The sequence below is a fragment of the Eptesicus fuscus genome, chromosome 3 (genome assembly GCF_027574615.1).
Source record: "Eptesicus fuscus isolate TK198812 chromosome 3, DD_ASM_mEF_20220401, whole genome shotgun sequence".
Lineage (NCBI taxonomy): Eukaryota > Metazoa > Chordata > Mammalia > Chiroptera > Vespertilionidae > Eptesicus > Eptesicus fuscus.
Window position 1 is genome coordinate 114,271,471 of NC_072475.1, and position 22,982 is coordinate 114,294,452.

Sequence of the window (22,982 nt, forward strand, 5' to 3'; positions counted from 1 at the left end):
ATGAAGTGGTCTTCCTTATGTCTTGTTATGTCCTTCACTTTGAGGTCTATTTTGTCAGATATAAGTATTGCTACCCCAGCTTTTTTTTCATTTACATTTGCCTGGAAGATATTTTTCCATCCCTTCACTCTCAGTCTGTGCGCATCCCTTGTTCTGAGGTGGGTCTCTTGTAGACAGCATATGTATGGCTCATGTTTTCCATTCAACCACTCAATATCTTTTGATTCGGGCATTCAGTCCATTTACGTTCAAGGTTATTATTGATAGGTACTTGTTTGTAGACATTTTTATTTTTTATGCCTGTGTTTCTTCTTTCCTTTTTATTTCTTCTTTTTACAGCATTCCCTTTAGCATTTCTTGCATTGCTGGCTTGGTAGTGATAAATTCCCTTAGCCGTTTTTTTTTTTTTTTTTTTGTCTGTGAAGCTCCTTATTTCTCCTTCAATTTTGAATGATAGCTTTGCTTCATAGAGTATTCTTGGATTCAGTCCCTTGCTTTGCATCACTTTGTAAATTTCCTTCCATTCTTTTGTAGCCTGTTGTGTTTCTGTTGAGAAATCTTTGATAAAATAAATGGAAATCCCTTGTATGTAACTTTCTGTCTCTCTTGCAGCCTTTAAGATACTCTCTTTGTCCTGAACATTTGCCATTGTAATTATGATGTGTCTTGGTGTGGGTCTTTTCGGGTTCATCTTGTTTAGGACTCTCTGTGCTTGTGTGACTATTTTCTTCCCCACATCAGGGAAGTTTTCTGCCATTATTTCTTCGAAGTGGTTTTCTAACTCTTGTTCCTCTTCCAGTTGTTCTGGTATCCTATTCTTCGTATGTTGCTTCTTTTCATGTTGACCCATAGCTCCCTTAGGCTCTTCTCCTGCCTTTTAATTTTTTTTCTCCAATTGCAGTTCAGTTTGGGTGTGTTTTGCTTTCCTGTCTTCTAATTCGCTAATTCGGCCCTCCACTTCTCCTAGTCTACTGTTGAAACTTTCCATGTTTTTTTATTTTTTTTATTATTATTGCAGCTGTATCACTCTTCATTTGTTCTTGATTCTTACATAAGTTATTGATTTTTTTCCTCCATTTGGTTTATGAAGTGTATGACCCTTATTCTGAATTCTCTTTCTGACATATTGCTTGCCTGTGTTTCACTTAGCTGCTTTTCTGGCAATTCCTCCTTTTTTTTCCTTTGGGGGTATCTTTGTCTCCCCATTTTTGGTCTCACCAACTGATCTAGATGTTGAGTCATGCAGGGGCTGCTCCTTGGGTGGCAGTGGCTCCTTGGACTGCGGTTGTTCCTCAGGTGGTTGCTGAAGTGGCTGTTTCTCAGGTGGCAGTGGCTCCTCTGGTGGGTGCTGTTCACAGCAGTGGTGTCTCCTCTGGCTGGTGGAGGAGGCTGCTTGCGCAGCTGCTATTCCTTGGATGGGGGTGGGCTTCTCATGTGGCTGCTGATTGTCGGATGGGGGCAGGTTGCTCACGCAGTTGCTATTCCTCGGAATGGTGTAGGGTGCGGGCTCTACACAGCTGCTGCTCCTCAGATTGGGGCGGTCTGCACGCGGCAGCCACTCCTCAATCATGGGCAGGCTGCTGCTCCTCAGATGGGGTGGTCTTCTCCCGTCATTGTGCCTCCTTGGATGGGGGAGTGGGCCACTGATACAGCTGCTGCTCCTTTGACAGGGGCAGGCCACATGAGGCTGTTGCTCTTAGGCCTGGGGCAGGCTGCTCCTGGGGCTGCTTCTCCTCAGACAGGGGAGTGGGCCCCTGCTGCTCCTTGGACAGGGGCAGGGCACGTGAGGCTTCTGCTCTTAGGCTTGGGGCGGGCTGCTCTCAGGGCTCTCAGGAGCAGGTTCCTCACATATCTGCTGCTTGCGTGGTTGCAGTGCCCTGGGCGAAAGTGTTGGGCTGGTCAGAGGGGAGCGTGCTTCAGAACTCACAGGATCCTGTGCCCGAGATGGAGACTCATTGACCGTGGGACCACAGCCAAGGTAGCAGGTCCCTGCCAGGGGTGGCTGTAGAATCCCAGGTCATCTCTGAGGGCACTGGGTGGAGGTGAGCTTGGGTTCCCTCTTACAGCAGCTCTCCCCTTCAAAAAGGCTAGGCCTCTGAGGACAGGTCAGCCTCCCGGTACTGTTTGCAATGGTAGCAGAGGCTGCCTAGTTAGGCGAGCCCAGTCAAAGGTCCTGCAGGATCTAACTGTGCCTTAATTCACACACACACACACACACACACACACACACACACACACACACACGACCACACACTCCTCTTTTGCTCCCTCCCTCACTCATACTCTCTCCGTCACTGCTGCCTTCTTCCTGCCTCTGTAGTTGTGTCTAGAGTGTTATTAACCCTTTTGTGGATGGCTCTCCAGGTGTCTGGTTAATGTGGCTTGCTCTCTAGCTCCTGGACAGACAGGATAAAATTCACCTCAACAAGACACAACACAAAGGGAACAAAGCACAAATATACTCATGACACCAATGACCCCACTATAAGTAACCACCTGAGAAAAGAAAATTAGTGGAGAGGAAAGATAGAACAAATGATATCAAAGAGAGAGAAAAAGATAAGACAGAAAACAAAAAGGAAGAAAAAGGAGAAATTATATATATACACACACACATACATACATACACACCAGAGGCCCGGTGCATGAAATTTGTGCATGGGGGTGTGTGTCCCTCAGCCCAGCCTCTCCCCTCGAGGGATGTCCGACTGCCTGTTTAGGCCTGATCCTAAATGGACAGTTGGACATCCCTCTCACAATCCAGGACGGCTGGCTCCCAACTGCTCACCTGCCTGCCTTCCTGATTGCCCCTAACTGCTCTGCATGCCAGCTTGATCACCCCAAACCACTCCCCTGCCAGCCTGATTGCCCCTAACTGCCCTCCACTGCAGGCTGGGTCACTCCTAACTGCCCTCCCCTGCAGGCCCGGTCCTCCCAACTGCTCTCCCCTGCAGGCCTGGGTTCCCCCCCCCCCAGCTGCCCTTCCCTGCAGGCCCAGTCACCCCCAACTTCCCTCCTCTGCTGGCCTTGACACCCCCAACTGCCCTCCCCTGCTGGCCATCTTGTGGTGGCCATCTTGTGTCCACATGGGGGCAGGATCTTTGACCACATGGGGGCAGCCATCTTGTGTGTTGGACTGATGGTCAATTTGCATATTACTCTTTTATTAGATAGGATAGAGGCCTGGTGCATGGGTGGGGGCTGGCTGGTTTGCCCTGAAGGGTATCCCGGATCAGGGCGGGGGTTTCCTTGGGGCTTGGGGTGGCCTAGGCAAGGGGCCTGTGGTGGTTTGCAGGCTGGCCATGCCCCTGGCGACTCAAGCAGAGGCTTTGGTATCTGGGATTTATTTATCTTCTATAATTGAAACTTTGTAGCCTTGAGCAGAGGCCAGGGCAGCCCAGGGCGGGCAGAAACCTTGGCTTCCTCCATCGCCAGGAAAACCCAAGCTTGCTGCTTGCTCCATGGCCGCAGCCAATTTTATGGGATTTATTTATCTTCTATAATTGAAACTTTGTAGCCTTGATGGGAGGCCAAGGCAGGCCAGGAAGCTTGGCTTCCTCCATCGCCAGGGGCAACTCAAGCCTCCTGCTCTCTCCAGCTCTGTGGCTGCCACTATTTTTGTTGGGATTTATCTTCTATAATTGAAACTTTGTAGCCTTGAGTGGAGTCCAGGTCCAGCCAGGGTGTGCAGGAAGCTTGGCTTCCTCCATTGCCAGGGAAACCCAAGCCTCCTGCTTGTTCCGTGGCCACAGCCATCTTGTTTGGGTTAATTTGCATATTCGCTCCTGATTGGTTGGTGGGCATGGCTTGTGGTTGTAGTGGAGGTATGGTAAATTTGCATATCACTCTTTTATTAGATAGGATATATATGCGGGGAAACACCACAGAAACAATAGATAAACCAAAAACATACACCAAAACACCCAGCAAAGAGGGTGGGTGCAGAATCTGCAGAGGCTGAGCTTATCTACAGAAAATAAGGTTAAGAATTGGATGAATATGGGGATGTCCTTAGTTCAGTGTAGAGCAAGTAGAAAGGGGATGGGTGGATAAGAAAGAGAACAAGAAGAAAATAATAATGATAATAAATTTACAGAAAAATTGATTTCAAAAATGGTATAAAAAATAGCAAATAAAAATAAAATAAAAAAGAGGGATGGAAAAATAATGCAAAAAAAGAGAAAAGAAAGCAACCAATAAAAACAGGGAAACAAAGAAAAAAAAGAAGAAAAAGAGATAAAATAATAAAAAAAAAATGTAAACGTGAAGTGTCATTCCTTTGGCTGGCTTAAGATTCCAGTCTTCTGTACTATCTTTAGTCCAGTCCCTTTGGACTCTCAGGGACTATTTAGATTTTTTAAAAAATACTTTGTACTAATTCAGGGTGGGATCTGGGTGTGGCTGTATTGGTTGCCTGGAAACTGGAGGGCTATCCCTTTAGGACAAAATGGCTACCTAGGTCCTGGGCTCAGATATGACTCAGCACCAGATTTGCTGCCACTTTTCCTGGAACCCTTCCTCTCCCCAGACTCCAAGAGTCCGCACCTTCTTCCTCACCTCAGCCATGGGTAAGTGTTTGTATCTGAATTAGGTTTAGTGAAGAAAGACTCAGGCCATAGAGAGGGGAAAGACTAGGCCTCTGTGCACTCCTCTCCTGCCAGTGCTGTGTGGTCGGGTCAGCCCTTCAGGCTGCACCCTCTGGGTTCAGCCTTCTGTGACTGTGGACCCAGTTCTAGGATTCCCTGCAGTCCAGCAGTCCTGTGGCCCTTCTTTCCACAGTCAGACACTGTGCCTGTCCCCAGGAATGCGGCTTGGTGCTGTGTGGGTTCCCTGTGACCCTCTGGGCTCAAAGGTCTGGCAGAGTCTCCTGCCTAGAACCTTGATTTTACCTTTTTCAGGGATTGTATGCATTTCCTGGCTGCAAACTGTCTTATCCGCTGAGTCTCCTTTGCCAATTCAGGTTAGATGTTATTCCTTTCAGCTGTTCATTCTGTCTGCTCAGGGACAAGGCTCAGGACACGTCTGTCTATTCTGCCATCATTTTGTCTCACTTCCTCTCAAACAAATGCAGGAAAGATATCAAACATCTGCAATTTTCAATCACACACCAAGATTCTTCTGGTCAAATGGTCTCTGTCTTTTTCTGTATCAACATGGTCACATCTATAGGAGGATGGCCCCTGGATCTTTGCATCATCCTTCTAATCATCAATCTGATGGAGCTTAATTCCTTCCTCCAAAGCAAGCTTTGCCTTGGTCACTCCTCAAAGTTAAATTCTATATTAAAGGAATCTAAAGGCCATCAGACCAGTAACACAACATCCAGAGAACCTTGCCTTATGTCCCTTCTCTCCTTTCCCTTTTAAACCCAGAGGTAGTATGACAAGTTCCAGAAAGCTTTTGTCCATATACATGGACAAATGAGGTCGTACGATACACATTCTATTGCAACTTCCCCCCCATGATATAAATGTACACATCTTTCTGTAAACAGCACATGTAGTTATCTCTCTTTGGAATGGTAATAATGCCTGGTTTCCACTGAGTGATATGCCATGATATCTCTATCCAATCTCAGCTCATTCATTTCCTCAGTCTTGTTACTAAACTCTCCCACAACCAAAAACAAAACGAAACAAAAATGAGAGTGAGACAGATATACATAATATTCACTTCAAGAAAGCTTTATAATGAACTTAGATTGTTTAGAAAAGGCAGGAAGCCAGCAGACTCACATTGATTTTTCAGAGGAAATAGCAAAGGCTCTGTAAAAGATAATACTGTTTTCCAGAACTGCTAGGAATGGCAAATAATGCACATCTAGATCATTCCTCTGTGATTTCATGAAGACACTAGCAGTCTGGCCTTGAGGTGGCACCTGTCAGCACAGCCTACAGGGCCCTCCCAGGCTCAGGCCCACTCTGTTGACAGCATCAGCATAGAGGGAGGGTTATGCAAGAGAATGGGGAAACATATTTCTCTTATGACACACTGGGGAAGAGAGAGAATAAATGAAGTTGAATACACACTTCTTTATGATGTTTTCTGAGGGAATATAAATCTTCAGAGGCAAACCCAAAATGTCCCAGTCCAAGCCAGGCACACTAATGTAATAAAAATAGTGTAGCAGGTATAAGTACTTCTTTAGTACCCATTTCTTTGTTTGTCTTTTTTTTTTTTTTAATGAACCACAAGGATGCAGAGAAGTATGTAACCCAACCATGTCCTGAAGAAACTTCCCTATGTAGTTGCTTGAGGTTTTGGGGCAAAGTTCAAGACAACAACAACTAAAGGCAGGGATCACTAGTTGCACAGTGCCTTGAAGACCCAGGAGTTCTATGAGACTGTGAGAGGATATCTGAGGATGGTGTGTCGGAGCACTAGAGGCCTTTCATGTGAACACAGTGCACTGTTCTTGGTAGACTCTCAGTAAGTGCACCGACCCCACAGTTCTGCAGAGGAGGGCATGGCGGAATACTGAATCATTCCATCCAGTTTTCTAGTATTAGCACAGCTGAGACATGGTACTCAGTTGAATTTATATTTTTGTTGCTGAGAATCTTAAATCTGATCTTATCCTAGATATAGTAAATGTATAAGTGTATCATTTACAGAAAATTTATCTAGAGATAAATTACAGTCTAAGTTGGGATTCCAGGATGGTGGCAGATTAGGTGGAAGCTACACTGATCTTCTCCCAGGACCAAACTGGATTTATAACTAAAATATAGAAAAATAGTGCTGAATAACCAACTGAAGACTAAGTGGAGAGAAGCCTTATAACCAACAACTTAAAGAGGAGGCCACATCGAGACTAGTAGGAAGGACGGAGGCCCAAGAGTGCTGACAGGAATCCCAGAGGCAGTAGCTAAAATTCTGAAGGTATAATCAGTTGTAGGGGGTTCTCCCTGAGAAGTCTAAACTCCAAGCTGGGATCCCCAGCCCAGAGCACCAAAACCAGGAAATGTGCCCACATAACTTCTGGCTGTGGAAAGCAGCAGGGTTTCTGTCCTCCAGTGAAAGGTGGCTAGAAATGCAGGCACTGTCATGAAGGGCCAATACACAAAATTTTGTTTGCTTAAAGTTACCCTGGGTTCTGGTAGAGGGAGGGCAGAGTGGACTAGAGCTATGTGAGGAGAGTCTTGGTTGGTGACTCTGGGGAGAGAGATTGAGGTGACAGCCACCTGGATCTCTAAGTTGAGTCATTCCCGCATACTGCGGAAACCATATTTCTCAGGCAGACCCTTCCCATCCATGCAGCATTATCCTGGGGGGGGGGCAATAGCCCACCCATTGGAAACCCTCTCACCCCACCTGTGAAGTTTACACTGAGCTCTACAGCCAGAGTCTCAGTTAAATGACTGAGACTAATAGTCTGAAGGCAGAGGCAAATCTCTGGGTGCTTTGACTCTTTGCCTGACCTGCTCCTGGACTCAGAACTAGTAAAAGCAGTCCTTGGTGCACAGCTTGGTCCTTTCCACATGCACCCGGGCTCAGTAGAGGAATGTATAAGCTGTGGATCACTGATAGCTCCAAACAGGTTACCTGAAGTTGGCCACTGGGTGTATTAATTGTGGGCCTCTTTGGAGTGACTCTAGTGCAGGCTAGTCACAAACAACTTCTGACATTGGTCTGCAATAGAGTCCCTCCAAAGAGACCCAGAGTCAATACACCAAGTGACCAACTTCAGACAATAAAAGAGCAGAATCCAATAAGCTTCACAAGCAGCATATCCACAGAGAGATCTCAGCAGACACCAAGGACTGCTGAGGCAAATTCCACTTCATGTGATCAGCACCTGCACACCATTTTGGGGGTTGAGCCTCACAGTCAGGCCAACTAAGGGTCAAGGCCACACACAAATGGGCCAACAGTAATCAAGACTCAATTGCAAAAGGAGGGCCCACACAACTGCACACAAGAGACATTCTTAGAGCATTCAGCTCTGGTGATCAGAGAGATTGTGCCACTGTGCCCCACAGGACACCTACTACATAAGGCGACCCTACCAAGACTGGGAATCATAGCAGATCTACCTAATACATAGAAACAAACACAAATAGGCAGCCAAAGGGGGGGGGGCAAAGAAACAGCCCCAAATGAAGGAACAAGAAAATTCTCCCAAAGAAAGCTAAATGAAGAGGATGTAAGCAATTTATCAGATAGAGTTCAGAGTAATGATTGTAAGGAGGATCAACAGCATGAAAAAGGATATAGAAACCATGAAAAAGGATCATTCAGAAAATAAGAATGCCATATTTGAAATAAAGTCTACACTGGAAGAAATAAACAGCAGGGTTGATAAACCAGAGGATTGAATCAATGATTTGGAAGATAGGTAGAAAAAAACACCAATCAGAAAAAAAAAAGACTTTAGAAAATGGGGATAGTTTAAGGGACCTTTGGAACAGCATCCACATCATAGGAGTACCAGAAGGAGAAGAGATAGAACAAGGGATGAAAAACCTATTTGATTAAATAATTTCTGAAAACTTCCCTAACCTGGTAAAGGAAAAAGAGATACAAGTCCAGGAAGTGCAGAGGGTCCCAAACAATATGAATCCAAAGAGGCCCACACCAAGACACATAATATTTAAAAAAAATTTTTATTGTATTGTGACAGTATTACAGATGTCCCCCAATTTTCTACTCCTTAATCCCCTCCTTCTCTCAGCCCCTGCCCCATGCCAGGCCTTTACCACACTATTGTCTGTGTCCATTGGTTATGCATTTGTATATAAAAGTTCTTTGGTTAATTTCTTATTGTCTTCCCCCTCCCCTCTGAGATATGTCAGTCTGTTCCTTGCCTCCATGCCACTGGACCTATTTTGTTTGTCAGTTTATTATAGTCAGTAGATTCCACTTATATGTGGTATCGTGTAATATTTCTCTTTTCTGACTGGCTTATTTCACTCAACATAATACTATCCATCTCCTTCCATGCTATCACAAAGATTAAGAAATCCTCTTTTGCCACTGTATAATATTCCATTGTATAAATTTACCACTGCTTTTTTATCCATTCATCTACTGATGGGCACTTGGGCTGTTTCCAGATCTTTGCTATTGTAAGTAAAGCTGCTATGAACATAGGGGTGCATATATTCTTTCTGATTGGTGTTTAGGGCTTCTTAGGATATATTCCTAGAAGTGGGATTGCTGGGTTTAATAGTAGTTCCATTTTTTCTTTTTTTTGAGTAAATTTCATACTGTTTTTCATACTGGCTGCACCAATCTGCATTTCCACCAACACTTGTACTTAGATTCCCTTTTTCCATATCCTTGCAAGCACTTGTTTTCATCATAATTAAAATGCCAAAAGTTAAAAGACAATTTTAAAAGCCACAAGAGAAAGACAGTCAGTTACCTACAAGGGAACTCCCATAACACTGTCAGCTGATTTCTCAACAGAAACATTTCAGGCCAGGAGGGATTTGCATGAAATATGCAAAGTGATGAAAAGCAAGGACCTACAACTAAGGCTACTTTGCCCAGCAAGGCTATCATTTAAAATTGAAGAAGAAATAAAGAGTTTCAAAGCCAAGAAAAAGCTACAGGGGTTTGTTACCACCAAACCAGTATTACAAGAAATATTAAAGGGCTTGCTTTAAGAAGGGGAAGAAGGCCCTAGATGGTTTGGTTCAGTGGATAGAGCCTCGGTTGAAGGCTCGATTCCTGACCCTGGTCGGGAACATGCGTGAGGCAACCAATCTATATGTCTCTCTCATATCAATGTTTCTGTCTCTGTGTCTCTCCTGTCCTCTAAAAATCATTAGAAAAATATCCTCAGGTGAGGATTAATAACAACCAAAAACAAACAAAACAAAACAAAAAAAGTGGAATAATAAGAAAAAAACAAACAGAGGAACATAGTTAAAAATATAAAATGGCAATAAATACTTACCTATCAATAATCACTTTAAATGTAAATGTCTTAAATGATGCAATAAAAAGACATAAGGTAGCTGAATGAATAAGAAAATAAGACTCATGTATATGCTGTCTTCAAGACACCCACCTCAGAATGAAAGATACACACAGACTAGAAGTATAAGAATGGAAAAAGATATTTAATGCAAATGGAAAGGAAAAAAATCTGGAGTAGCAATACTTATATTTGACAAAATAGATTTTAAAACTGAGGCTATAATTAGAGACACTACAGAATGATCAAGAAATTGCTTGAAAAAGAGGTCATAATCCTTGTAACATGTATGCACCTAACATAGGAGCACCTAATTATGTAAAGCAAATTTTTTTCCATTTTTTAAATTAAGGTGTTATATGTGTACATATCTTAACATTGCCCTCCCCCACCCCACTCCCATACATGCCATCACCCCCCAGTGTTTTGCGCCCATTGGTTATGCTTATATGCATGCATACAAGTCCTTTGTTGATCTCTTATGTCCCCCACCTCTCCCTAACCTTCCTGCTGTAATTTGACAGTCTGTTTGATGCTTTACTGCCTCTGTATCTGTCTTTTTGCTCATCCTACCTTATAATAGAGAAACATGCAAATTGACCGCACCTCCGCTATGCCCATGATTGGGCCTGTGAGAGGCTGGGGGCGGGACTCTGGGTGGCCTATCCAGCAGTTGAGAAGACCAAGATGGCGGTGCCCAATCCTCTTAGTTCCAGGGGTCCCGGGGGCGATCGCCACCCTGGGGGGGCATGGCTGAGCCCAGCCAGCCACTCCCGGGGGTCCTGGGGGCGATTGCCACCCTGGGGGGGCGTGGCCGGGCCCAGCCAGCCGCTCCCAGGGGTCCTGGGGGCGATTGCCACCCTGGGGGGCGTGGCCGGGCCCAGCCAGCCGCTCCCGGGGGTCCCTGGGCGATAGCCACCCTGGGGGGGGCGTGGCCGGGCCCAGCCAGGCGCTCCCGGGGGCGATCGCCACCCTGGGGGTGCGTGGCGAGGCCCAGCCAGGCGCTCCCGGGGGTCCCGGGGGAGATCGGCACCCTGGGGAGGTGAGGCGGGACTCGCCCAGCCGCTCCCAGGGTCCCTGGGAACATTGCAGGCGTGTGGTTGCTGAGACCCAGACCAGGCCTCTGGCCACAGATTCATAGCTTTGCGGAGACCTAGGGCAGGGATCTGCAGAGAGACAGAGGTTCTGCAGTGCCCCCAAGACATGGGTGGGCCCAGCCAGGGATCAAGGGGCATGGAAGGACTCCTGGCAGAGGGGCAAGGACCCTCACCCCTGAGGCGGGGGTTGAGGGGTGGAGCCACCTCAGTGAAGGGGTGCTGCACTGCAGGGTACTGGACTGACTGACGTGATTCAGAGAAGCTCCCAGTGCTAATGGGCCTCGCTCAGGCAGCCTTCACACTTCAGAGGCAGTGACTACTGCTCCTGCCTTGACCCAAAAGCAAGCTCACTACACCCTGCCCCATAGCAGAGCATGCCTAGGCAGTGAGTGGGAAGCCTTCCACCTGCTTCAGAGAAGGGGGGGGGGCAGTAAAGAATGGGGGAGAGGAAAGAATGTGGAGCATCCGCAATGAAGAGGTGCTTGAGAAAGAGGCTCGGAAGCCTGACTGGAAGGTTTGTTCTGTTTGCTGGGCCGCTGCCCCTTAGGAAGCTCAAAGAGCATGGCTCTGAGGGCTTCCTGTGTGCTGAGTCAAGTTCCACAGCCAACTGGAATTGGCCTCAGTTTCCTGGTCTGTAAAATGGATGAAGCGTGTCCCAGTGCCTTCACTGAGCTTTGATGGCCAATTGAGATACTATATAAAGAAAATGAGGGAAGAAGTGAGAAAGAAAAGGAAGGACGAGCAACACAAAAGAAAGACTGAAAGGAACCTGTAAACCCATTGTCACTTAAATAGGGAATATAGTCAGTAGTGTTGTAATGATGGTATGATGCCAGGTGGGTACTAGAAATATCAGGGAACACTTTGTAAAGTATATGATTGTCTAACCACTATTCTGTAACTAATATAAAACCTGAAACCAATACAAAATAATGTTGAATGTAAAGAAATGAAAATTGGAGTGAAATTTTTATAAATTTCAAAGTTTAAATAAAAGCTGTAAAGGAAGGAAGGGGAGAATAAAAAGTGTTTTTCATTTTGCCACTTCATTAAAAAGACAGTTGTCTTTATATGGTGCTTTTATACTTTTCTAAGTCATTTTAATTTCTGGGCAACTTAAAGACAAGATAAGTATTCCCTCCACTATTCAAAGAAAGGAAATCTTGGTGTCTGGTCCTAATGATTCAATCGTCAAGCCCTTATTATAAAGCAGGGTTAGTAAAATTTTCTGTGCAGGGTCATATCTATACTAATAAAAGCCTTGGGGGTGATCAGGCCAGCAGCGGAGGGTATTTGGGGGCAATCAGGCCAGCAAGGAAGCAGTTAGGGGGCAATCAGGCAGGTAGGTGAGCGGTTAGGAGCCAGCGGTCCTGGATTGTGAGAGGGATGTCCAACTGCAGGATGTCCAACTGACGTGATTCAGAGAAGCTCCCAGTGCTAATGGGCCTCACCATATTAGAGAGGGTGCAAGCTGGGCTGAGGGACACCCTCCCCAGTGCACGAATTTCGTGCACCAGGCCTCTAGTCAGTTTATAATGTTCTTTATTATCCACAAATGAGTGAGATCATGTGGTATTTTTCTTTCATTGACTGGCTTATTACATTTAGCATAATGCTCTCCAGTTCCATCCAGGTTGCTGCAAATGGTAAGAATTCCTTCTTTTTTATGGCAGCATAGTATTCCATTGTGTAGATGTACCACAGTTTTCTGATGAAGTCATCTGCTGACGGGCACCTAGGCTGTTTCCAAATCTTAGCTATGGTGAATTGTGCTGCTATGAACATAGGGGTACATATATCCTTTCTGGTTCGTGTTTCTAGTTTCTTGGGATATATTCCTAGGAGTGGGATCACTGGGTCAAATGGGAGTTCTATTTTTAGTTTTTTGAGGAAACTCCATACTGTTCTCCACAGTGGCTGCACCAGTCTGCATTCCCACCAGCAGTGCATGAGGGTTCCTTTTTCTCTGCATCCTGGCCAGCATTTGTCGTTTGTTGATTTGTTGATGATAGCCATTCTGACAGGTGTGAGATGGTACCACATTGTCGTTTTTTAATTTATTTTATTTTATTTATTTTTTAATTTACATAAATCTTTATTGTTCAGATTATTACAATTGTTTCTCCTTTTTTCCCCCCAGATCTCCCCATCACCCGGTTCCCTCCCCCCGCCATTGTCTTTATCCATAGGTGTATGATTTTTGTCCAGTCTCTTCCCATATTCCCCACACAGACACCCCTTTTCCCCTGAGAATTATCAATCCACTCCCATTCTTTGCCTCTGATTTTATTATGTTCACCAGTTTATTCTGTTCCTCAGATTTTGAATTCACTTGATTTTTAGAATCACTTGATAGATATTTGTTGTTCATAATTTTTATCTTTACTTTTTTCTTCTTTTTCCTCTTTTTAAAGAATACCTTTCAGCATTTCATATAATACTGGTTTGGTGGTGATGAACTCCTTTAGCTTTTTCTTATCTGTGAAGCTGTTTATCTGCCCTTCAATTCTGAATGATAACTTTGCTGGGTAGAGTAGTCTTGGTTGTAGGTTCTTGCTATTCATCACTTTGAATATTTCTTGCCATTCCCATCTGGCCTGCATAGTTTCTGTTGATAAATCAGCTGACAGTCGTATGGGTGCTCCCTTGTAGGTAACTAACTGTTTTTCTCTTGCTGCTTGTAAGATTCTCTCTTTGTCTTTTGCCCTTGGCATTTTAATTATGATGTGTCTTGGTGTGGTCCTCTTTGGATTCCTCTTGTTTGGGGTTCTGTGTGCTTCCTGAACTTGTATGTCTATTTCTTACACCAGGGAGGGGAAGTTTTCTGTCATTATTTCTTCAAATAGGTTTTCAGTATCTTGCTCTCTCTCTTCTGGCACCTCAAAAATTCGGATATTGGTACGCTTGAAGCCATCATGGAGGCTCCTTATGCTATCCTCACACTTTTGGATTCTTCTTTCTTTCCGCCTCTCTGGTTGGGTGTTTTTTTCTTCCTCATATTCCAGATCTTTGGTTTCACTCTTCGGGTGTGGTGGTCTACTCTGTATATTCTTTATTTCAGACAGTGTATGCATAATTTCTGACTGTTCCTTTTCCATTTTTTTGGTATTCTCATTAAGGTCCTTGAAGGTCTCTTCAAGTTTCTCAGCGGTTTTTAGAAGATTCTTGAGTAACCTTATAAATATGGTTCTGAACACTGTGTCGTCCATTAGTTGGCTTTCATCTATTTCTCCTACTTGTGACATACTTCGATGTCTCCACATTTTGGCTGCCTCCCTGTGTTGATGGAGTGGCTTTGTGTGGTCGGTGACCTATAGGGGCTGGTAGCTCAGCTTCCCCTATCACCCTAGGTGGTCGCTCTTGATACTCCCCTTTGTGGGCTGAGTGGAAAGTCTTGGTGTAGTTACAAGCCTTGATTGCTGTTGGTACACTGGGAGGATTTGACCTCCGGTCCAATTGGTTGTGAGGGCCTGCTTTGTCTATAACGGAATAATTGCTGTGCTGGAGACACAGTAGGGCTTTGGTGCTCACTGAGTCTGCCTCTTGAATGTGTCCCTTATGAGAGTGGTTAAAGTCTGGTGTCATCCACACCGACAGAAAAGTCACTCTCACTCTCCGACTGATGGCCAAGAGTCCCATAGGCGTCTGGGTCCCCCACGTGTCCCCAGAAACTGGAGTTCAGAGTGGTTGGGATTGTTGGTATCACTGGCGGGAATTGATCTCCAAGCCAGTTGGCTGTGAGGATGAGCAGTGTCTCCGCTGGGAGAGCTTCTGTGCTCAGCTTGGATGGGGCGGAGTCTCAGGGTGGCGCAGACAAGCTTTGGTTTCCCGTCTGCTCCGCCCTAAGAGGGGCAGTTTCTCTGTGCCTGAATTAATGGCTGCGCGCCTCTGAGAGAAGGCAGATTTCGAGCCTCTCCCGCTGCCTAACAGACCAGTTTCTCCCCAGCTGGGGCTGGATTTCAGTGCAGACCAGAGGTTTTGTTTTTCTCCCGAATGAGAAATCCAGTCACTGGGAGGGCTGTGCTCAGCTTAGATGGGGCGGAGTCTCAGAATGGTGCAGACAAACTTGGTTTCCGTCCGCGCCGCCCTAAGAGGGCAGGTTTCTCCGTGCCCTAATCAATGGCTGCGCGCCTCTGAGAGAAGGCAGCTTTCGAGCTTCATCCGCTGCCAAACAGACCAGTTTCTCCCCGACTGCAGCTGGATTTCAGTGCAGTCGGGAGGTTTTGTTTTTCTCCCAAACGAGAAAGCTAGCCATGCAGTGTCTGCTGCCCTCCCTCTCCGCACACTGCGAGCAAGCCTGCCGCATATTCAGCCGCCCGCCCTTTCCACGCTCACGGATCTCCGCACCTCCACAGCTCCTGAGGCTCAGCGTCCCCCTCTCTTTTGTTCTCTAGTTGTTGGTTTTCCACTCTGCCAGCTTTCCGGTGGTTCTGGACGGTGTGCGCTCTGTTTTCCAGTTGTAGTTTCAAAATTGTTGTGGTAGGCAACAGTTAGGTGTTTACCTTATGCCGCCATCTTGGTTTCTCCACATTGTCGTTTTGATTTGCATCTCTTGGATAATTAGTGACTTTGAGCATGTTTTCATGTGACTCTTGGCCTTCCTTCTGTTTTCTTTCGAAAAGATTGTATTTAGGTCCATTGCCCATTTTTTTATTGTATTATATATCTTCCTTTTATTAAGTTGTATAAGTTGCCTGTAGGTGTTGGAGATTAAACCTTTATAAGTGATACCATTGGCAAACATGTTCTCCCATGAAGTGGGCTTTCTTGTTGTTTTGTTGATGATTTCCTTTGTTGTGAAAAAACTTTTTATTTTGATGTGGTCCCATTTGTTTATTTTCTCTTTATTTTCCATTGCCCTTGGGGCAGTAGAAGTGAAGAAGTTCTTTTGGCATCTGTCTGAGATTGTGTTGTCTGTGGATTCCTCTACTATTTTTATGGTTTCCTGTCTTATGTTTAAGTCCTGTATCCATTTTGAGTTTATTTTTTTGTATGGTGTAAGTTAGTGGTCTAGTTTCATTTTTTTTTGCATATATCTGTCCAATTTTCCCAACACCATTTGTTAAAGAGATTGTCTTGACTCCATTGTATGTTAATGCCTCCTTTGTCAAATATTAATTGAGAATAGTGGTTTGGGTCGATATCTGGATTCTCTGTCCTATTCCATTGGTCTGTGTCTGTTCTTATGCCAGTACCAGGCTGTTTTGAGAACAGTGGCTTTGTAATACAGCTTGAAATCTGGTATTGAGATCCCACCTACTTTATTCTTCTTTCTCAGGATTACTGTGGCTAATCGGGGTCGTTTTGTATTCTAGATGAATTTTTGGAGAGTTCTTTCTAGGTCTGTACCTCCTTAGTTAAGTTTATTCCTAGGTATCTTAGTTTTTTTTGTTTTTTTTGTTTTTTTTTTTGGTGTGTTGGTAAATGGCATTGCTTTTTTAGTCTCTCTTTTTGTAAGTTCCCTATTGGTGTATAGAAATGCCATAGGTTTCTCGGTATTAATTTTGTATCCTGTTACATTGCCAAATTCATTTATTAATTCTATTAGTTTTTTGATGGAGTCTTTAGGTTTTTTTATGTACAATATCATGTCATCTACAAATAAGGACAGCTTTACTTCTTCATTTCAAATTTGGATGCATTTTATTTCTTCTTCTTGTCTAATTGCAATGGCTAATACTTTCGGTACTATGTCGAACAGGAGTGGTGAGAGTGGGCACCCTGTCTTATTCCTGTTCTTAGGGGTAATTGTTTTAGTTTTTCCCCATTGAGTATGATGTTATCTGTGGGTTTATCATATATAGTTTTTATTATGGTGAGGTATGATCCTTCTATTCCCACCTTGCTGACAGTTTTTATCAAGAAAGGGTGTTGGATTTTTATCAAATGCTTTTCCTGCATCAATTGATATGATTATATGATTTTTCTCCCTTAATTTGTTTATGTGATGTATCACGTTTATTGATTTGCGGATATTGTACCATCCTTGCATCCCTGGGATAAATCCTACTTGGTCATGGTGTATGATCTTTCTGATGTACTGCCGAATTCTATTTGCTAGAATTTTGTTGAGGATTTTGACATCTATGTTCATGAGGGATATTGGCCTGAAATTCTCTTTCACTGTGTTGTCTTTATCTGGTTTTGGTATTAGGGTGATGCTGGCTTCATAGAAGGAGATTGGAAGTGTTTCTTCCTCATGAATTTTTTGGAATAGTCTGAGGAGGATAGGTTCTAGTTTTTCCTTGAGTGTTTGGTAAAACTCTCCTCTGATGCCTTCTGGCCCCGGGCTTTTGTTTTCTGGAAGCTTTTTGATGACTGCTTCAATTTCCTCTATAGTTATCAGCCTATTGAGATTTTTAGAATCTTCCTGATTGAGTTTTGGGAGGTTATATATTTTTAGGTATATGTCCATTTCCTTCAGGTTGTCCAGTTTGTTGGAATAGAGTTGTTCATAGTATTTTTAAACAATCCTTTGTATTTCTGTGGGGTCTGTTGTTATTTCAGCGCGTTCATTTCTGTTTTTGTTTATTTGGGTCCTCTCTCTTTGCTTCTTGGTGAGCCTGGCTAGAGCTTCATTAATCTTGTTTATCCTTTAAAAGAACCAGCTCTTGGTTATGTTGATCTTTTGTATTGTTTCTTTAGTCTCTATGTCATTTATTTCCACTCTGATCTTTATTATTTCCTGCCTTCTGCTTCACTGGGCTTTTCTTGTTGCTCTCCTTCTAACTCTTTTTGAGTTGTAGGGTTAGGTAATTTATTGCCATAGTTTCTTTTTTTTTTTTCCAGTAGGCTTGTAGAGCTATGAATTTCCCTCTCATGACTGCCTTCGCTGTGTCCCACAGATTTTGGATTGTTTTGTTTTCATTGTCATTTGTTGCCATGATGATTTTTATTTCTTCCTTGATCTCTCTGGTAACCGAGTCATTGTTTAATAGCATGTTGTTTAGTCTCCATGTGTTTGATTTTTTGGATTGTTTTTATTGTAGTTGATTTCCACTTTTATGCCACTGTGATTTGAGAAGATGCTTGATAAGATTTCTATCCTCTTGAATTTGAAGAGACTTTTCCTATGACTCAACATATGGTCTATCTTTGAAAATGACCCATGTGCACTTGAGAAGAATGTATATTCTGTGGGTTGGAGTGAAATGTTCTGAAGATGTCAATTAATTCCATTTGGTTTAGTGAGTCATTTAGGATTGCTGTTTCTTTGCTGGTATTTTATTTAGATGATTTGTACAATGGTAATCGTGGGGTATAAAGTCTCCTACTATGATTGTATTGTTGTAAATCTCTCCCTTGATATCCTCCAGGAGTTTGGTTGTGTTTTTTTTTAATGTATTTGGGTGCTACTGTATTGGGTGCATATATGTTTACCAGAGTTATTTCTTCTTGTTGGATTGCTCCCTTTAGTATTATGAAGTGGCCTTCCTTATGTCTTGTTATGTCCTTCACTTTGAAATCTAATTTGTCAGATATAAGTATTGCTACCTCAGCTTTTTTTCATTTCATTCACCTGAAAAACCTTTTTCCATTCTTTCACCCTCAGTCTGTGTGCGTCTTTTTTTCTGGGTTGGGTTTCCTATAGACAGCAGATATATGGGTCTTGTTTTCTCATCCAATCCGTTACCCTATGTCTTTTGATTGGGGCATTTAATCTATTTACATTTAAAGTTATTATTGATTGGTACTTATTTGTTGCCATTTTTATTCTATACCCCTGTGTTCCTTCTTCACTTCCTTTTTTTTTTTTTTTTTGACAGCGACCCTCTAGGATTTCTTGCATTGCTGGTTTGGTGGTAATAAATTCCCTTAGTCTTTTTTTTGTCTGTGAAGGTCCTGATTTCACCTTCAATTTTGATTCATAGCCTTGCTGGTATAGTGTTCTTGGATCTTACCCTTCCTTTGCATGACTTTGTATATTTCATTCCATTCCTTTCTTGCCTGATGCGTTCCTGTTGAGAAATCAGTTGCTAGTCTGATGGGGGTTCCTTTGTATGTAACTTTCTGTCTCTCTCTGGCTGCTTTTAAGATTCTTACTTTGTCGTTTCTGTTTGCCAATTTAATTATAATGTGCCTTGGTGCCAGTCTTTGGGTTTCATTTTGCTTGGGACTCTGTGAGCTTCTTGGATTCGTGTGGATTTTTTCTTCCCTATATCAGGGAAGTTTTCTGTCATTATTTCTTCTAACAGGTTTTCTATTCCCTGCTCAGTTTCCTCTCCTTCTGGAACCCCTATTATGTGGATGTTTTATTGTTTCATGTTTTCCCAAAGTTCCCTTAGGTTCTCCTCCTGCTTTTTAATTGTTTTTTTTCTAGACGCTGCTCTATTTGGGTATTTTTCCTACCTTGTCTTCTAGCTCACTGATGCAGTCCTCTGCTTCTTCTAGTCTATTCTTGATGCTTTCTATTGAGTTCTTTACAGCAGTGATGTCATTTTTCATTTCTTCTTGGTTCTTCTTCATTTCCTCTTGGTTCTTACTCATATTGTCGAATTTGTCTTCCATTCTTTTCAGCCACCTTCTGACCATTTCTCTGAATTCTTTCTCTGATAGGTTGCTTGACTCCATTTCATTTACTTCCTCTTCTGGTGATGCCTTCTTTTCTTTCATATGCGGGCTGTTTCTTTGTCTCCCTATGGTCTCTCTTCTCCAGATGTCTGGTTATGTAGTTCTCTCTCTCCTTATGCAAGGCGAAATCTGACCTTTCCATTGTGGAGTGTAGAGCTCCTCTCAGTCTGCGTATTTCTGCCTATTGTGGACTGGTGTTCTGGGGTTTGCAGCTTTTCGGTTGATGATGCAGTTGTAGATTTTCAGGATTCTGGTAACATCCACTTTCCCCTTCAAGATGGCTCCCTCTCCTTGACTGAGCCGGTGGTTCTGGGAAGGAACCCAGCAGCAATGGGGGCTGCCCGGTTAGGGGAAGCCCGTCCAGCAGTCCCGCACCTTCTCCTGGAGTATAGCTGTCCCTTAACTCATCAACAGACACTCTCCATGCTACCCTCATCTGTTATTTATTTCTGCTTCGGGACAAGACTCGGGACACGTCTGTCTATTCTGCCGCCATTTTTTTTCAGTCTCTTGTAAAGCAAATCTTGATGGACATAAAGGAAGAGATTGACAATAATACAGTTATAGTAGGGTATTTTAATACCCTATTCACATCAATGGATAGATCTTCAAGACTAAAAATCAACAAGGCGATGGTGACCTTAAATGATACACTAGATCAGTGCTTGGCAAACCGTGGCTCACGAACCACATGCAGCTCTTTGGCCCCTTGAGTGTGGCTCTTTCACAAAATACCACGTGCAGGCGTGCATGTACAGTGCGATTGAAACTTCATGGCCCATGTGCAGAAGTTGGTTTTCGGCTTGGTTGAGTCTATTTTGAAGAAGTGGCATTAGAAGAAGTGGGGGTGTCAGTCGCATGTGGCTCATGAGCCGTGATTTGCTGACCACTGCAATAGATCAACTGAATTTAATTGATATTTTCAGAGCATTTCACCCCAAAGCAGCAGTATATACTAGGATAGACCACATGTTAGACACAAAACAAGTCTCTATAAATATAAGAAAATTGAAATCCTATCAAGCCTCTTTTCTGACCATAACTTGAAATCAATCACAAGAAAATTGAAAAACACAAAGACATGGAAGCTAAATAACATTTTACTAAACAGTGAATGGGCAACTAAGGATATCAAGGAAGAAATCAAAAGACACCTTGAAATAAATGAAAATGAGAACACAACTACCGAAAAATCTGTGAGACACTGGGATAGCAGCCCTAAGAGGGAAATTCATATCATTATAGGTCTTTCTCAAGAAACATGAAAAATCTCTAATAAATAATCTAACTTTACACTTAAAGAAATTGGAAAAAGAACAAACAAAGCACAGAGTGAGTAGAAGGAAGGAAATAAATACCAGAGCAGAAATAAATGAAATATAGTCTAAAAATCTTATATGATAAAAGCCCAATGACTGAACAGTGGAACGACCAGAACGACCGGTTGACCAGTCACTATCATGTACACAGACCACCAGGGGGAAGACGCACAATGCAGCAGCTGCCCCCTGGTGGTCAGTGAGCTCCCACAATGGGAGCGCCACTCGGCTGACCAGGATGAGTGGTGCCCCCACAGTGGGCTAATCCCCATAGGCCATGCTCCCCCCACCAGTGCACAATTCCCATTCACCAGGCCACTAGTACAATATAAAACATTAATGAAGCCAATAGCTGCTTTTTTGGAAAGGTAAACAAGACTGATAAACCTTTAACCAGACTCATCAAGAAAAAAAGAGAGGGGACCAAATAAATAAAATAAGAAATGAAACAGGGGAAGTAGCAACTGACACCAAATATATACAAAGGATTGTAAAAAAAAAATATTATAACTATATGCCAATAAATCTGGAAGAAATGGATAAGTTCCTAGGAACATACAACTTTCCAAAACTAAATCAGGAAGAATCAGAGAATATGAATAGACAGATTACAACTAGTGAAATTGAAGCAGTAATCATAATTTAAAAAAAACAAAAAACCTCCCAACAAACAAAAGCCTGGCCAAATGGCTCTACAAGTGAATTTTACCAAACATTCAAAGAAGACTTAATACCTGTCCTCAAATTATTGCAAAAAATCCAAGAGGAAGACTTCCAAACTCTTTTTACAAGGCCAGCATTATCCTACCTCCAAAACCAGATAAAGACACAAGAAAGGAAGACAATTATAGCCCAACATTCCTCTATAACATGGATGCTAAAATCCTCAACAAAATATTAGGAAACCGAATATAGCATTGCATTAAAAAGATCATACACCATGATCAAGTGGGACTTATTTGGATGCAAGGTTGCTACAACATTCAAAAAACAATAAACATGATAAACCATATAAACAAATTAAAGGATAAAATCACATTACCATATCAATAGATGCAAAAAAAGCATTTGATAAAATTCAGCACCAATATATAATAAAAATTATAGTCTAAATTGTTTCAAACAAGCACACATAGAGGAAAAAAATTAACTTATATTCTTTATCTTTTAGGTCAAAATTACATTATTATGGGCCAAGTGGGTGAAGATGGGCGAGGCAAAATCATGCCCAACAGCTTTGTAATGATGTTGAAGACCAAGAATCAGAAGTTCCTGAATGCCTTGGAAAACAAGCAATGTTAACGGTGAAATGTGTCCATTTAAGCTTCATTCTGTCATTGCCTTTGAAAGATCTATTTTTCTCAGTATAAAAACAATATTATGACATTGAATATTGAATATTCAGAAAGATTGACTCTTCACAAAGGTAGGTGTGATGGAAGTTTCATGCCTGCATCAATAGAAGCAGAAATTGTAGTGCAGTGACAGGAACCTAATGGCATCGAGTGGTGACAGTTGAAAGCAGTTTATTTATACATGCCTCTAAAGGGGTATTTTAGAAATGAGTTTTGTGAAGATGTAAAAATGGAGATTTTATAAGTGCAATATTTGCTTCAAGATGTTATATTCTTTTCTTGCATTTTTAAGTTGATGCTTAATAAAATATTTTTAAATGAATATGTAACAGCCATGGTACTACTTTTTTTAAAAATAAATCTTTATTGTTCAGATTATTACAGTTGTTCCTCTTTTCTCCCCCCATAGCTCCCCTCCACCCGGTTTCCACCACACCCTCTGTCCTTACCCCCCCCACCACTGTCCTCATCCATAGGTGTACGATTTTTGTCCAGTCTCTTCTCACACCCCCCATACCTCCTTCCCCCCCAAAATTGTCTGATATGCTGCTGATTCTATTATATTCACCAGTTTATTCTGTTCATCAGATTTTTTACTCACTTTATTTTTATTTTTTTCCTTAATTTCTTTATTTGTCCTCATTTCACCATTACCTTCCCCCCTCCCCCCACTCATGCCCTCACCCCCCTGTTGTCTGTGTCCACTGGTTAGGCT

General features: G+C 42.9%; 1 protein-coding gene across 2 annotated transcripts in view; it reads left to right on the plus strand.

Annotated features, from left to right (window-relative positions):
• The window catches only part of PCOLCE2 (procollagen C-endopeptidase enhancer 2), a 147,335-nt gene extending 124,746 nt beyond the window's left edge, over positions 1-22,589 (plus strand). For both annotated transcript variants that reach the window (XM_054714127.1, XM_054714128.1), the window contains one exon: positions 22,084-22,589. In XM_054714127.1, the coding sequence (XP_054570102.1) occupies positions 22,084-22,214 (131 nt within the window). In that variant the 3' untranslated portion in view covers positions 22,215-22,589. The remainder of the gene's footprint in view (positions 1-22,083) is intronic.
• Positions 22,590-22,982: the final 393 nt, after the last annotated feature.